The 16,288-nt window shown below is 41.8% G+C and overlaps 2 protein-coding genes across 2 annotated transcripts in view; one reads left to right on the plus strand and one right to left on the minus strand.

Annotated features, from left to right (window-relative positions):
• Positions 1–1,520: 1,520 nt before the first annotated feature.
• LOC142103419 (interferon-induced transmembrane protein 5-like) lies at positions 1,521–7,450 on the minus strand. Its single transcript, XM_075187476.1, has 2 exons — positions 6,462–7,450; positions 1,521–2,177 (listed from the first exon to the last, which is right to left on the minus strand). The coding sequence occupies exons 1-2, from the start codon at positions 6,645–6,647 to the stop codon at positions 1,956–1,958; spliced, it is 408 nt and encodes a 135-aa protein (XP_075043577.1). The 5' UTR covers positions 6,648–7,450; the 3' UTR covers positions 1,521–1,955.
• A 6,052-nt stretch (positions 7,451–13,502) lies between these two features.
• The window catches only part of LOC142103771 (protein kinase C theta type-like), a 51,793-nt gene continuing 49,007 nt past the window's right edge, over positions 13,503–16,288 (plus strand). Inside the window, exon 1 of the mRNA XM_075187967.1 lies at positions 13,503–13,634. Coding sequence (XP_075044068.1) covers positions 13,530–13,634 — 105 coding nt within the window. The 5' untranslated portion in view covers positions 13,503–13,529. The remainder of the gene's footprint in view (positions 13,635–16,288) is intronic.

Here is a 16,288-nt window from a genome sequence, read left to right on the forward strand (position 1 = left end):
AATGCAATAACAATGCAGGGCTTTACAGATAATGTTTACTCAATCACCTTAGTCCCTGGCCAGGGGGGCTGGCAGTTCTACATTGTGTACCACACAAAAACACACTAACATTAACCTACCAGAGTGTTTTTGGACTGTGAGTGGGAACCAGTGCATATGGAGGAGACCAGGGGGTAAATGTATCAAGCTGAGAGTATTCCGGCGGGTTTGAAGAACCAATAAGATTCTAGCTATCATTTATTTATTACACTCTACAAAATGATAGCTAGAATCTGATTGGTTGCTATAGGCAACATCTCCACTTTTCAAACCCGCCGGAAAACTCTCAGCTTGATACATTTACCCCCGAGTCCCACATGGGAAGATCATACAACCACACCAGAGTTATTGCTACCGGCCTGAGGGACCGATGGGACCAGCTGGCACCCCTCTTTAGGCTCATAGCTGCTTTATTCTTCATTTTACTTAGAAAGATATGATGTTGACAGACAAAAAATAATGGGAACAGACACAAAGGGAGCAGACAGAAGACATGGGGAGGGGGCAAGCATGGTGAGGAAGATTTCAGAGGTCCTACGAAAGGAAGCAATATTCATGGATAATGTAGCTGCGATATGTGGAGAAATGCAGTAGGGCCCCAGCTCATATTCTGTCATAGGGCCAATCAGCCTTTTACTATGCCACTGTCTTCATTCAGCATATCTACACCACCTGACCTGCACCTCCTACACCTTAATCACTAATATTATAAAATCATTTCCAGGAATTTACTGATGCACTGGTTCATCTAAACATCTTGCTGTATTATGATCCCCAATATGTTAGGTTTACTGAACTTGATTATAATTCCATTTTTTGTCTTATAAATACTTCCCTCAATTAATAATCAACTTCTAAAGTCCAAAGAATACAATTACTAAACATTGATAAATAGGGACATCGCCAATGACAAAATAAATCAAGGGGCAATTTGTTAACACCTGGGGGTAAATGTATTAATCTGCACATTCTTCAAGTCGCCTATATTCGGCGACTTTGCAGGTCAGATTTAAAACGGCAATGTCTTTGCAGACAAGTCTTGCCTGTAAAGACATTGCCGTTTTAAAAATGTTGGACTTTGCCAGGGAATTAGGCTTAAACAGCTAATGTACACTACATATTTTATTGTATAAGTGGAAAAATACCCAAATTCAGAATATGGAGGTGCTATAGCAATAATGCCTCAAAGACTGGATATGATGAAATACAAAATCATTTTATTAGAAATCCAGATACAAATTGTGAAACAAATAGTATTGTTCGCACTTATTAATGTATTCTTTCTGAAGTAAGCAGTGATTTGATGATATATCTTCTTATGTGAAGAATTTTCCTTTCTTATCTTCTTTAGTAACTGTCATGGACACGTGTTCTTAATCTCTCTGTGGTTTAGTGGGTGTATGTGCAACTACCTATTGTATTTGTGGTTCGATAGGTGAATGCTGTGACGTTGATATTTTAGCCTTAATCCATCTTTTTTTTTCTATTTGTGTTTTCAATTTGATGATGTTTTCTTTTCACGTGTGTTTAAGACGACTTCTGAGGAGGAAATTTCTGTCCTACACTGATGATTCCCAAACAGGGTGAAATAATCTGCAAGTAGATGGGATTCCGCCTCGCCATTTGTCCGTATCATGCTATAAAAATCATTGGAGTAAAAAAATGATCCAAGTGGCTGTCTGGTTAGTGATGTTCTCAGAAGTAAATGTTGCTCATTTGCATATTTTCAATTTATTTTATTGTTTCAGTATGACTCATTCATGCTCTGGAATTTCTGTCAGACTGTTAGTGGTGACTGTTTCATCAACCGATGCTGTGAAAGAAGTTGGCTGTTTTGTCCAAATTAATACATTATTTGGTCAATGCACAATATCTTGTTGCTCTTCTCCTTTTCTCTTCACAAACTGGCTTTCGGTTTACTTATCATCATCAGTGCTACCCATGTAGCTTCGAAGATTGAAAAGGTCAAGGGAAGCGTTTACCACCTGTGAGAGGTGCACAATGCCTGTGATCACTAGGGCCAGCAGCAAAGCGGGCAGAGTAACGTTCCAGACTGTGGCCAGGATATTGTAGCAGCGTGCCTTCTGGCCGAAACGCCGAGCGGCCTGCTCATCCCCCTGAACCTTCTGATCTCGTGCCTATGAGAAGATAAAACAGAGACTATAATAATGGATTTATGCGGTATACTGAGGATGCATGCCTGAGATTTCATCAAACACTATGGTTACATGTATGAATATCAAATCCTAGTTGTTACATTTACTGTACTTGGCCAAATTTAGGTCTGACGGTGTGTACCCAGGGGTGAATTTATAATTCTTACATTTGTACAATGTTTGCAAAACACAGTAAATGTTATAAAAAAAATAAGGATTATTTTCTAGTTAAAGTAATGGCAATGTTGGATTACATTTGATTGTTTTTCTTAAAGTTGTGTACACATTTTCATGATACCTACCGATGTATTGAGTTACTATTGATTTATCTATTAAACAGCACATTCAAAATTTCTGTGCATCAGAGGGGGTTCCACTTTAAATTCTTCCTCTTCCCCCCCCCCCCCCCCACTTACCTGTGGAAAATTGTCCACATTACATTTCATTTTCTACAAAGTCTTATATATATTTTATATCACCAACTGCTCAGCACCAAAAACTGGTGCTGTGCCTGCAGTTGCCAACTGTCTGCAGCCAGAAACTAGCACAGTGCCTGTAATTACCATGTGCTCAGAGCGAAAAACTAGTACGGTACCTGCCTGGACATACAAATTAGCACAGTGCCTGTAATTACCATCTGTCCAGAGCCAGGAATTAGTGCTGTACCTGCCTGGACCTAGAAACTACCACAGTGCCAGTAATTACCATGTGCCCAGATCAGGGACTAGTGCTATACCTGTCTAGACCTATAATTTAGTACAGTGCCTGTAATTACCATCTGTCCAAAACCAGGAACTAGTGCTGTGCCTGCCTGGACCTAGAAACTAGCACAATGCCTGTAAATATCAAATGCCACAGGAAGTTGCCCTCTGCCTGTGGTTATCAACTGCCCTAAGACCGAAGCTAGCACAGTACCTGTATCCACCAATTGCCTGGAGCCATGAATTAGCACAATGGCTGTATCCACGAACATGTATCCTCACCAACAGCTACAATTGTTATTCCGCTACATTCCGTATGAAGTGTTTCCCCCACCTGATAGATTGTAAGCTTGTTTGGGCAGGGTCATCATAACTCCGGTTTCATATCGTACGTTATTTGCATCACAATCCGCTCAATGTACAGCAATGAATACTGTGTTGGTGAATTATAAATGAAAGATAATAACTGCTAATTTAAAAAAAAAAATAAAAAAAAAATTAAACATTTTAAACCAGATGGTTTTGAACTGAAAATGTAGTGTTGGCACCTAACTTCTGCCATATGATTTCTCCAGCTGCACATATTCCCTGGCTCCATATTGGTCTTGCTGGCTCCTGAAATCTACGTTCTTCTGGTTTAAATGTCCAATAATTGCTTAAAGAATAAGTTGCTAAAAATACAACATGAACATTTTTTCCAAAGTAAATAAATCCAAACCAATCATAGTAAATGATTATGACTATTGTTTTAATCTTAAAATTTTAATTGTAGAAAATCTACTTTACCTAATGTTGCCATCAGTAACAGACTTGTATTTTGAGGATTATTAGACAAATCTAAAATAAATAAATATATTTCACGTCCATTGAAAGGCATTGCACCTGTAACAAAATACTTTTTTTTGTATTGTTGCAGAAAAGAAGACAGCAATTTATTATCAGTAAAGAGCTGTTATTTTGCACCTCTGGTCTCTGGTGACCCTATGCTCTGAGTGACAGGTGTAACAACAGAGGCTGCAGCTGTACTCTGGTGGATGAATCAGATGGCCAATGTACAGTGCATTTCTCCGGGAGTATAGAAGATTGCTAGGTTCCATGGACATATCCCACAAACCACAGCTTTAATTACAAGATGTTCTATTTCAGTGAGATATATTTTCAACATGCATATGCTAGTACAAAAAATGTTCCCTCACATACAGTACATTGCATTCTGTTGTTTCTTTAAAGCTAGATAAAGGCTCAGATTATATTGGGCACAATATGTCCAGCTACACACTGTCCAGCTACGCTCATTACCGGCTATTGCGGTAAGCAATCTCCGCTCATATCTCCTCGCACCATCTTCAATATCAGCACAATGTGTCTCCATGGACTGTTCTGGAGACACATTGCGCTGAAGTGAATCTCCCCATATGAATTAGTTTGGATATATGTATGTATTTCTAGTTTACCATATAACCTTACATTAGAAAATAAAATGAGCATTTTGGCAACTCCAAAATCATTGAAACACTAACATGGATCTCCATTTCCTAATGTGCTTGGGTTCTAAAAGTTAACACGATAGTTAACATAATCTAGAGACAGATGGGATAGGGGTTGTAGGATTGAAAATAAACAAGTCTATATTGTAAGGGGCATCTGTTGCTTGCACCTAGCGGAGACAGCCATTATGAAAGCTAATCCATTATTATTTATGACAACGAACAAGCTACAAGGGCCTAAGGTTTATATCTACTATAAAGTGGGAGATTATTTTAAGAGATATATGGATGTATTTTGGGTGCCTCAATTCGAGAGGCACTATAACAGAGAGGGAACGGAACATAAGAACATAGGTATCCCTAAAATCAGGAAGGAATTAGGAAGAATAAATAGCACTTCTATAGACATAACAGTCCATGCAGCCACAAGTCCAGAAGAGCAAGGACCCTGCACCCAGAGGACATGAATCCCAGTTTGTATGAATGCAGCAGATCTTAGGGATGTCTTTGACATTAAGATGGTCCTGGAGGCAATGAGGTCCCTTTAATTCAATGTTAATCCTCTGGAGTGATTTATTAGTCATGTATTAGAGCAGGGTTTCCCAAACCCAGTCCTCAGGGCTCCCCAACAGTGCAGGTTTTCTGGATCACATGTGACATAATTAGGACCACCTGTGGATCTGTTACAATGTGTCAGTCAGTAATGAATACACCTGTGCTCCAGCAAGGAGATATGAAAAACCTGCACTGTTGGGGAGCCCTGAGGACTGGGTTTGGGAAACCCTGTATTAGAGTAATCTAGCATTATAACGGTCTATATCATATCCATTCACAGGTTCATCTTTCAGACTAAATAGTACTGTATAGCTCATGGTAACTCGTATGAGAAACACTACTGTGTACTAGCATTAGCCAAAATGAAGTGAACAGAATTAAACCATAAGGATATATGTCCGGCAGAAAATGTACAGTCAGTAATTTACAGACAGTATAAATTATACCAGGCTTGGCTAACCTGTTACACTCCAGGTGTTGTGAAACTACAAGTCCCAGCATACCCTTCCAGCAATAAGCTGCTATATATTAGCAAAGCATGCTGTGACTTGTAGTTTCACAACACCTGGAGTGTCACAGGTTAGCCAACACTGAATTATACCAACCTTTCATCTAGCAGTAAGGAAAATACAGGTCATTAAAAACTTGACATTCTGACCTATAAATGCTCCACACAATATACACCACACACCTCACCTGCAAAGTATGGTTTTTATAGCTGCAACTACCACTAAAAGGTGCTCTTATATGCTAACTTGTCTATTTCGAAAATGGCCACAAACCACAGCGCATATGGGCCAAAAAAGACTGCTCTATCCTGCTCAACAACAGTCAGTAAATTTGGTCATATTGTGCCCACATTTGAGTAGGTATGTGGTTATTGTCCAACTGTACCACTGGTGATTTGATCCGGTCTGAATGCCAAATCTTTTAAAATTTGACCACGAGTATGTACGTGAATAGCCAAACCTTACAGATATCCAGCCGCATGGCAGTTGGGCACCTTCCCATACCTGTGTGTGGGCATCTTAAGTTATGTAGAAAGTTTTTTTGGTGTATGATGATATGTTAGTAAGAAATGCTAGTAGTCAGTTTTATCCATATTTGTACTGTAATCTTCCATTGGTTATAACCCATTACCAGGGCCGGTGCTAGGGTCCACGGCGCCCTAGGCATTTTTAAAAAAACGGCGCCCCGCCCCCCGCAAAAATCGCCTCCCTCCTCTCACCACTGCCGCCTCTCTGCTCCGTCTCCTCTCCTCCACTCACTGACACTAGTAAGCGGAGGGGAGGAGACGGAGCAGAGAGGCGGCGGTGGTGACAAAATTCCCCCCCCCTCCCCATGCATCTGAATGCTGTGCGGCAGCCGTGACAGGTATGGTCAGTGGTCGCCGCACAGTTTTAAAGTAATTTACTATTCTGTGGCGCCCTCCAGAGCCCGGCGCCCTAGGCAAGTGCCTAACCTTGCCTAATGGGAGCGCCGGGCCTGCCCATTACAAGCGTTTATCCCTTTTTTTTTCTCACCTTGACAGAGTAGACCAGAGCCATGAATCCAAAGCAGAAGAGGTTCAGGTACAAAGTATTACACAAGGACCACAGCAGATGATCTCTGGGAGCTGTGGGTGCCCCAATAGTGATGACTGTGTGAGCATTTTCTGGCTTGTTAGGTTGTGTCATAAATATATCTTCACGGGGATAGGAGGTGTCCATTTTTCAAGAGTAGAGGGGCTAATCGGGTAAAGTAATAAATAAAAAAGCAGTGACCAGATCAGAGGGTACCACAGTAACTAGTGTGATCGGAAGGTATTGAGAGTAGAGTGTTCGTTAGGGATCAGGGAAAAAGGAAAAGTAAGAGATGAGTGTGTCAGACACAGATAATACCAGTGATAATGGACAGGCATAGAAATATCGGTACAGTTAATGTGTGAGAGGAAGTCATTACACAGACATGGATAATTAGATGGATGACTTAGCAGACAGGGAAGTTAATGGTAAGTGCAGGATTGACAGAAGTAGATTGAAAAGGTTATAGGAAGAGTGACCGGTGCACAGATAGCAGAGAGGGAAAAGGAACGTCTTGTCAGAATGATGTTTGGAAAAAGACATATAGTCATATGTGCCCTCTTTATAAAGATCCTAACACAGTCTATGCCTGTCCCCTCCCTGCTTGTATTACAGGGTCCCTTTCTCTACATACTCATTTTGGTCACCTCGTGGCTGCTTTTGTGTTCTATGTTTGCTGAGCCCGCCTGAACAGGATTTCACAGAACTTTATTTTTTATGACTTCTGCATTTTATTCTTAGGTCAATCTGTAACTTTTCTGTTTGTATACGGTAGAGATGGTTTTCTCTAGGAAAACAAATGAAAGGATATTCTATCTTAGCTTTGTTATAGATATTCTAATATATGCGCAATAATTCATTTAGTACCTTACTATTATTATTGTGATATTAGAAATACTGCTTGTAGGGGTTTATATGAATCCAGTAGCTGTTTTCATGTGAAAATAAATTAACCCTCCCCTCCCCAGTTTATTTTGTTTCCTAACCCTTTCCTCTTCTGTATATCGGGACAGGGGGTGTGGCCACGTCAGAATAAGAGCATGTTTTTCTCCCTTAGCTTTTTGATGCTTGGTTCAGGAGTACTGTATGGACTCTCATCAAACTATTTGACTGTTGTCAGTTGCTAGTCTTTCTTTAATTGCTTATACAGTTGAGACCAATTTAGTAAGCAATCCGGTTTACGAGGACCCAATAGAGTTAAAGTAATGATATAGTGTGTACATTATTCTATATTTCTTGTTCTGTTCAAACCCTATAGACGAACCTGGGAATTTAAACTATATTGTTATAATTGTTCATGCCATTTATTATATTATTTATTGGTGAATAGATGGGTTTCAGTTATCAGGGCCATCTTAACGCTGTGTGCAGGTAAGCCTTAAGCCCAGATAAATAGCATAGCATTTGATCATGTTAGGACTGACCAGAATGGGAAGACTTTGGCGTGAGTTGGTCAGCTTAAACATATATTGCAATATGTGGAACTAACATTCCCTGTTTTTAATATAGAACAGTACTTGATATAGCATTAATTATGTGTTTGGAGAGTGCAGAGTATCCCTGTTTTCTTGTCTATACAATGTGGGCAACCCCCTCTTACACCCCAGTCTGTACATGGTGAGTGCAGAGGACCTATGTCTGTTTTTGTTTATACAATGTAAGTCCCATGACTCTTGCACCCCATTCTTTACATTAATTAATTCCAACTTGTGTCAGGTGAGTCCCAGGTCTCCCATGGCTGCTAGTGCTAGGGAAAGACTTGCCTTTAAAAGCTGTGTGCAGGTAAGCCTTAAGCCCAGATAAAATAGCATAGCTTTTGATCATGTTAGGACTGACCAGAATGGGAAGACTTTGGCGTGAGTTGGTCAGCTTAAACATATATTGCAATATGTGGAACTAACATTCCCTGTTTTTAATATAGAACAGTACTTGATATGTACAGGTATCTGTCACGCTTTGGTCCTGCATACGGGCACCTGTCTCGTAACCTGCCTCTCACAGATCATGAAACCAGCATGTCCTGGCGTCAGACTCACATCATATGTTTCTATACTGCTAGATCTACATAGGTGCAGAGTCTGTTCTCCTTCAGAACCTCCTCCCTTTTCTTATTGGCCATGGGATATTGGAGCACTATTTAAACCTCCTGCATTCACCTGTCTGATGCCTGTTCTTCAAGCTCACTTCCTGCAGCCTGTGGTTCTGGTTCCTGTCCTCCTTGTGGTTTGCGTTTGCTCCTGACAGTCGGCTCTCATCAGGGGCGGATTCAGACTTTTGCTATACCCCGGGCGATTTTAGGGGGGGGGGATTTAGGCCCCACCCCCTTTCTAATTTCTAAGGCTGCCGGCGGCTGTACAGTATGTGCAGGTCCGCTCGGCAGTGACAGTGTGCTGCCCCGCTGCTCTGATTGTGTTTAAAACACAATCAGAGCAGCCGGGCAGCACACTGTCACTGCTGAACGGACCTGCACAGTGTGCAGCCGCCGGCAGCAAGCCCGCCCCTGGATCCGCCACTAGCTCTCATTCCGTGGCCTGTGTTGAACTACCGCTGTTCCAGTATATCTATTACCATCTCCTGAGTACAACATCGTGACAGCTTCAGTTCTCTCATCGCTACCTCTGTGAGCTGCTACTGCCTCTGTAACTCCTCAGCTGTTATCCCGAGTTACCACCGCTACTTCCATTATAAGTGGTTGTAAAACATTCCAATAGGTCAGGTTTTATATCTGAAAATAAATTGTACTAAAGAGGATGTCATACAGGAACAGACATCAACTATGAAAAAAAATCAATTCTTAAGGGATGTGAAGAGGCGATTTTGGATAAAGCCAACCATAGAGTCTCAAAGAATGATGAAAACTCTACTCTAAAATCTTATCCAAAGAAAAATTTTGAGGGAGGGAAATCGTCCTTTGTTACAAAGTATAATTCCCAACTTAAATGTATTGAGAACATTTTCCGCAAATATTGGAATGTTTTGGGAGGGATCTGACTTATTACAGAAAAGCCTATATTTGTATATAAACATGCTCCTAGTTTGGGGGATACATTGGTGAAAAGTGCTTTGGTTGACTCAAAAAGAAGTAGGAGTTACTTCTAAGGTTTTCTAGATTTGGAAACGAAAAATGACTCCGTTTGAAGTTAAAGGTCAGAAATATGAAATTAAAAAACTTTTGAAGTGCAATAGTAAAAATGTAGTCTACCTCCTGGAATGTAAGTGCAGTGTTTTTTATGTGGGACGCACGTTGCGACCCCTTAAAGTTAGATTGGCGGAGCACATTCATAGCATTAAGAAGGAGTTCGAAAACCACTCACTATTCTCATTTCAATCATGCCATAATTGCTCTGTTAGTGGATTAAAAAAATGTTTGTGCTATGACGAAATAGAAAATTATTGGAGGGATGCACCTCTTATTCTAGCCCAATGTGAGATGAAATGGATTTTCCGGCTCAATACTTTATTTCCTGGTGGTTTAAAGTAGGATTGAATTTTTGAATGATAATTAAATTGCGGTATTAGATAAAAGATATTCTTTTTTTTATATCAACAGATATCAACTGAAATTCTATTTTATTATCGTTAGGAGTCCTTTCTAAATACTAGTTTTAAACCTCTGTCACTATTGTTAGGGAGTAATCACGTCCTTATGGTTTTGTTTTTTTGCAATTAGATTGACCGGACAAGGTTTAATTAATTCAATTTAGGAGAGTAAGATTTTCACTGCGCTTATTGCTTTTGCTGCGCATCTATTTATTTTAGACTTAAAGGGGTGTCTATTTTAAACTAATTTTGACAGTTCCTCTATAGATGATTCATTCTGTGAACGGTAGTCTTTCAACTTGTTTAAAAATGAGCTTAATTGTTGCCCAGGACTAAGTTTTCAGTAGGTAATTCCAACAGTTGTTTCGAGAATTATTGAAAGACATCAAATTTGTTGTTTCTTTATTGTATATTGGAAACTTGTGTTTAAACTAAAGAGCCTATTCGGGATTTGTTAACATTTTGCATTGTAATAAAAGTTTTGCATATTCTCCAATCAAAACAGGACCCCAACTTTCCAGAAGCCAGCTAGAACATAACAAAGGTGCAAGTACAAGCAAGAAATATTAGAAAGGTCAGGAAAGAGAATCTGTCTAAATTTGTATGCTGGAGAAAACTCCTGAATATTCATATTTAGGAGTATTCTTATATGCCTAGGAGCGGAGGAGCTCTATTAGCCTAAGGTGACCAGAACCCTTATGCAGGCCCTGGCTGGGAGTTGGACTTGCTAGATCAAGCCATATATGTACACATTTCTGGACTTTATAAGAATGAAAACTATTTTAGTTATGATTCATGAGAGAAATATATTCCTACACACAGTAGACTTCCTATGGGTAATTTCATACAAGCACACATTGGCAGCCTCTTTAAGCCCCCTTTCTCAGAAAATGTCCGACAACAGAATAATAGCTTGTACTTTAGATATGACAATGTATAGGAATATAAATCAAAATACATGAATACAAACAAAAGCTTCCAATGCTAATTTTACAAATACTATGAGGAGGGCCAAAGAGGGTTTGTGGTCAGGATGGAGGAAGGGAGGGGGGGGGGCACAGATGAGGGCTTGGAAAGAGAGCATTGAAGAGCAGAAGAGTAGACCGGAACTTCATAAAGACAGAGAACATATTTTAACTAAGAGACAAAGGAGATGTTGGTTGTGATAGTTGGTACATAGGGCCCATACTTTGTGGAAAGATGCAGAGAAGTTTCTGAGGATGATTATTATATGCTCCATTTTAGATGTGTGCTACTGAAATGATAAGAGGAGAAATAGGATTCTTCCACGAGACTGCTTTTTGGGTATGTCACAGCACAAGTGATATGTCTGAGAAGCTTGTAGATGTGCTTAGGGAGATCTGAGATGGGCAGAGTAAGCAGAATATACCTAGGTTCAAGTGGGAGATTCAGATTAATAACATTGGTGGCTAGGGAAATGACTTCCTTCCAAAATTGTTGAAGTTTAGGGCAGCTCCACCAGATGTGTATGAAAGAACCTGGCTGGCCACAAATCCTTCAGCAGGCATTTCATAAACCTGGAAAAATGCCATAAAGCCACAATGAGGGACTTTGCAACTACTTCATATTCAGCCCACTTCTCCGGTCTAGGGATTCAACCACATTGGCCACCCATTTCCTTGGTATAAATTCTTCACATCATTCTAGCAGCACTGAGATGAGTCCTTTGGAGGAGTGGCCAGAGATGCAAAGTTCTCAATTGTGGAGACTGGTGTGCCTAGGAGACAGGCCTTAACAGATTGGAAGAAGAGTCAGGTCGCGGTCCACTGCTCTGCTTCAAGATGTAGCATTGAAGATGGTGGTAGAGAGTGGTATGCAGGTAACAGGTAAAGAAAGTCAAGCAAGCCGGGTTCGGATACACTAGCTGACGGCGAAATACAGGAACAGGCGGTAGGCAAGGTCAGGACAAGCCGAGTACTGATACAGAGGTGAGCGAAGCACAAACCAGGAGGCAGGAACGAGGTCTGGACAATCCGGGTCTGGTACACATGTGTTGAGAAAACAGGCACAGAAGGCAGTGTGCAGTGCGGCAAGCCAGGAATCAGTACACAGGAATCAGGAGAGCAGAAGAGTTGTCAGCCAAGCAGGGGGTCTGGTACACAAGGAATCAGCAATGGGTGCAGGGAAGGCACAAGGCAGAACGCAGGAGTCAGGTAACCTACAAGTTGCTCTGACACTGAACGAGTGTCAGAGTGAGGTTTATATACACTGCGGTTTCAAATTCCCCACCCCGACTTGTGGTCATGTGACCGCTGATACCAGGAAGCGCAATTCCGATAGAGAAAGTGGAGACGGCGCTGGAGCGGAGTAGGGATACCTTAGGAAATCCTCACTGACCAGGGTACCCCATTTACGTCCAGAATCATAAAACAATTATGCTGCTTGTTTAAGATTACTCAGCTGGGGACCTCTGTGTATCACTCTCAGACTGATGGTTTAGTGGAGCGGTTTAACAAATCTTTACAGCATATGCTAACAATGGTGGTGGATATAGATGGGGAAAATTAGGATTATTTGTCACCCTATTTATTACTGGTCATTACAGAGGTTCCTCCACAGGATTCTCACCTTTTGATTTCTTTTATGGGAGACTCCCTATGGTATTGATGGATATTGCAAAGGAGACATGGGTGGGGCAACCCAGGCCCTATGAAATGGTGATTGAACATGTTTCTCAGATGCAGTAAAAAATAACTAATAGTGAGAGTACATGGAACAGGCCCAATAGCGCAACAAAGGGTATATAACCACAATGGCCAATTACACACCTTTGCTCATGGGGACAGAGAGCTTACTTTGACACCCACAGTAGAAAGTACATTTTTGGCCAAATGACAAGGACCATTTGAAATCATGGAAAAAGTTAATTATAAGGTATACCAGATAGGGAAAAGAGAACCAGAACAGATCTACCATGTAAGCATTATACACCGGTGGAAAGGTAGAGTAGCTTTGTCAGCTACCCTGGTCCTTCCGGTAACCACTATGCCTCTGGTTCCAGAAGTAACAGTAGCCAAAACCCTCTCAACCATTCAACAGCATGAGGTTAAAGCATCTCTCATAAGAAATAGAGATTTATTTTTGGACATACCAGGTAAAACAATAGTCAGTAAACATGATATAGTCATTGTATCAGTAGTCCAATGGGATTCAGTGTCTAAAGAAATTTTAAAAATGTTGGAATTGGATGTAATTGAAAACTCACATAGTGAGTGACAAAGTCCCATTGTACTCAATCCAAAACCAGTCAGGAGCTACATATATATAGCAGCCACTTGTATCCCTGACCATATAACATCTCTAGTTCTATCTGTCCATCACACATATCCCTGTTATGTATATAGAAGCAGCCACTTGTGCACCTGATCCTGTAACATATTTATATCTCTCTATCACATACAGGTACTGCTGGCCTCTGAACCAGTCACCAAGACGGAGGTGGCTATTAAGATCCTGAGGAAGAGAGCCATGACATCAGCAGAAGAGGAGAAAGCCCTGGTGGAGAAGAAGGTCCTGGAAGAGGCCTGCGGAAGCCCATTCTTACTCCGCGGCTATCTGACCTTCCGGACCAAGGTATTCCCATGAATGTTGCAATGTACCTTGTGGTCAGGTGAATGCTTTGTGCTGTTCTTCTGATGCTGTGTTAGGTGCACATCCACTTCCTGGTCTTTGAAACTGTCCTCATACCAGGTGAATGCCATAATCCAGCCAGGTGAAAAATGCATTTGCACTATGGGAGTTTCATGTTTCCACATTTGTAAGTGAGTCTTAGTCACTTATAATACTTACAATGTATAATGTCTATACTCAAACAAGTACATAAAGAGGAAAAACAAAGTACACATTTTCTTTGTACAAAGATATAAAACCAGAGAACATCCTGATTGATGGAGCAGGCCACATAAAGATCGCTGACTTTGGGCTGGCGGTAAATAAGACTAAAGGAGCCACTGGATGTGGAGGAACACGCGGCTACATTACTCCAGAGGTGAGGTGTAGAGTTTATTAGTTCTATTCATGGATATGGGTTCTATATTTTAATGTAAATGTGGAGGAAAGAGTGGCCCAGCCCTCTGCTGGGCTTTATTGAGGATTTGGGAAGGGGACACACTGTCCGTTTTGAATTACTTTTATTTATTACACATTGTAGCACTTATGGTCTAAGCAGGGTAACGGTCAACAACTTGCAGTTCTCAAATAATCAGCCGTGTTTGGTAACTGTCAGTCACTGCAAGTTACCTCCACTCTGACCACATATGCTGCTTATTCATTAAGTTAAGCTGTGACGTGGCTATGGCAATTTCATTCACAAAGCACGGTATGCATGTGATGAGTTTTCATTCATCTCACATATAGTCTGAATTCCTCAAACTGGCATCTGTGGCAGACAAATGTATTGCAGGGAATTTTAATATTACGATTTATGAAATAGGCCTAAACAAATTTGATGTTTCTTTAAAGCAGCAGCGTTAGAAGACAATTTCACACTTATTACTTCTATATATTGTTACATAATTTACACTCCTCGCAGCCGGAGATGAGAACAGTACAAAAGGGGGGTGGGGGGGGGGGGTTACATGTGTATTAAAAGTCTTATGTCTGATACCTTAACCTCTTTACCTCCTTCATCTTAGCACTTATAACCTGAATTAATGACACGAGACCTGAAATAGGGCACAAATAAATGATTTATTCATAAACATGGTGGAGGTGAAATAAGCAGTCAGTCCGACGTGTGCCAGGCAAAACCCAACTGTCCTAGCATATCCTTAGGACTACAAACTGGGGAACAACCAAACCCCTGGGTTCAAGTGGGGGACCAACCAATCAAACCCCGGGCGCACATATCTACCTGGACGGGGCACCACGTCCTGAATCTACCGAACCCGCCCCTCCTCTGGGCTATACTGGAAGCAACCACAGGGCAGCCCACAAGGGCGGTGCCTGAAACCGAGACTAATAGCCGATTCACTCGAAGGGAGGCGGGTTCACCATGCCCAATACCGTAATGTGGGCCCAAACCACTGGCCGTCGACTGTACTGCTTTTCCGGCCATAACTCAATCCGTCTTCACCGAGAGGTATGCTGTTGCCAACGCTGATATCCATCAACAGAGCATCCAGTCGCGTCCTCTTCTCATCAAACGTAACCAGGGAGGGTGGGTGGGCAACTTCCAAACTGCCAAGGACTGAGCAAACTCCGCCCATCCAACTTATAGTCCTAAACCCCTCCCCTATGACACCAGATGGGCGTACCCAAAGATTAACTGTTAACACTCCAGAGAATAGCTCAGTTAAAGATACAGCAAAGCTTTTATTATCCTTCGGTCCTATGCAGATCTCAGTTCTTATAAAAGTCTTATGTCTGATACCTTAACCTCTTTACCTCCTTCATCTTAGCACTTATAACCTGAATTAATGACACGAGACCTGAAATAGGGCACAAATAAATGATTTATTCATAAACATGGTGGAGGTGAAATAAGCAGTCAGTCCGACGTGTGCCAGGCAAAACCCAACTGTCCTAGCATATCCTTAGGACTACAAACTGGGGAACAACCAAACCCCTGGGTTCAAGTGGGGGACCAACCAATCAAACCCCGGGCGCACATATCTACCTGGACGGGGCACCACGTCCTGAATCTACCGAACCCGCCCCTCCTCTGGGCTATACTGGAAGCAACCACAGGGCAGCCCACAAGGGCGGTGCCTGAAACCGAGACTAATAGCCGATTCACTCGAAGGGAGGCGGGTTCACCATGCCCAATACCGTAATGTGGGCCCAAACCACTGGCCGTCGACTGTACTGCTTTTCCGGCCACGCCCGGATCCCTAGGATCCGCGGCCCGCCACCATACTAAAACCTTCTGATGCTAAAAACACATAGATATCCCGAACAAAAATAACCATGCCTTCATCGCTCAAATGAACTCCGTCCCCCCTATATAGCGAGGGGCTCTGATAACGAATACTCGGGTGTACAATCCGCCAACCACCCATGGAACGTAAAAACCGTGAAACCACCGAATTAATTTTCCTCCTTACTCCATCAGCAACACGCCCTTCAGGAAACGCACGCCAAGCCATCCTTGGCACAATATCCGACCAGCAAATGACAAGGGAAGGCCAAGATGCTTGCACCCAAGCCAGGTCCTCCTGGATACGCAAAATCAAATCCACCGACTTGCACCCTCCTATGTCATTACCACCCAGATGAATAACTAGGAC

This window comes from Mixophyes fleayi, chromosome 10, assembly GCF_038048845.1.
Source record: "Mixophyes fleayi isolate aMixFle1 chromosome 10, aMixFle1.hap1, whole genome shotgun sequence".
In the NCBI taxonomy this organism is placed as follows: domain Eukaryota; kingdom Metazoa; phylum Chordata; class Amphibia; order Anura; family Limnodynastidae; genus Mixophyes; species Mixophyes fleayi.

Coding starts and splice junctions, on each gene's coding strand:
- LOC142103419 (XM_075187476.1), bottom strand. CDS start 6,647: ATGGACACCTCCTATCCCCGTGAAGATATATTTATGACACAACCTAAC. Junction 2,178..6,461: donor CTCTGGTCTACTCTGTCAAG/GTGAGAAAAAAA, acceptor ATCTTCTCATAG/GCACGAGATCAGAAGGTTCA.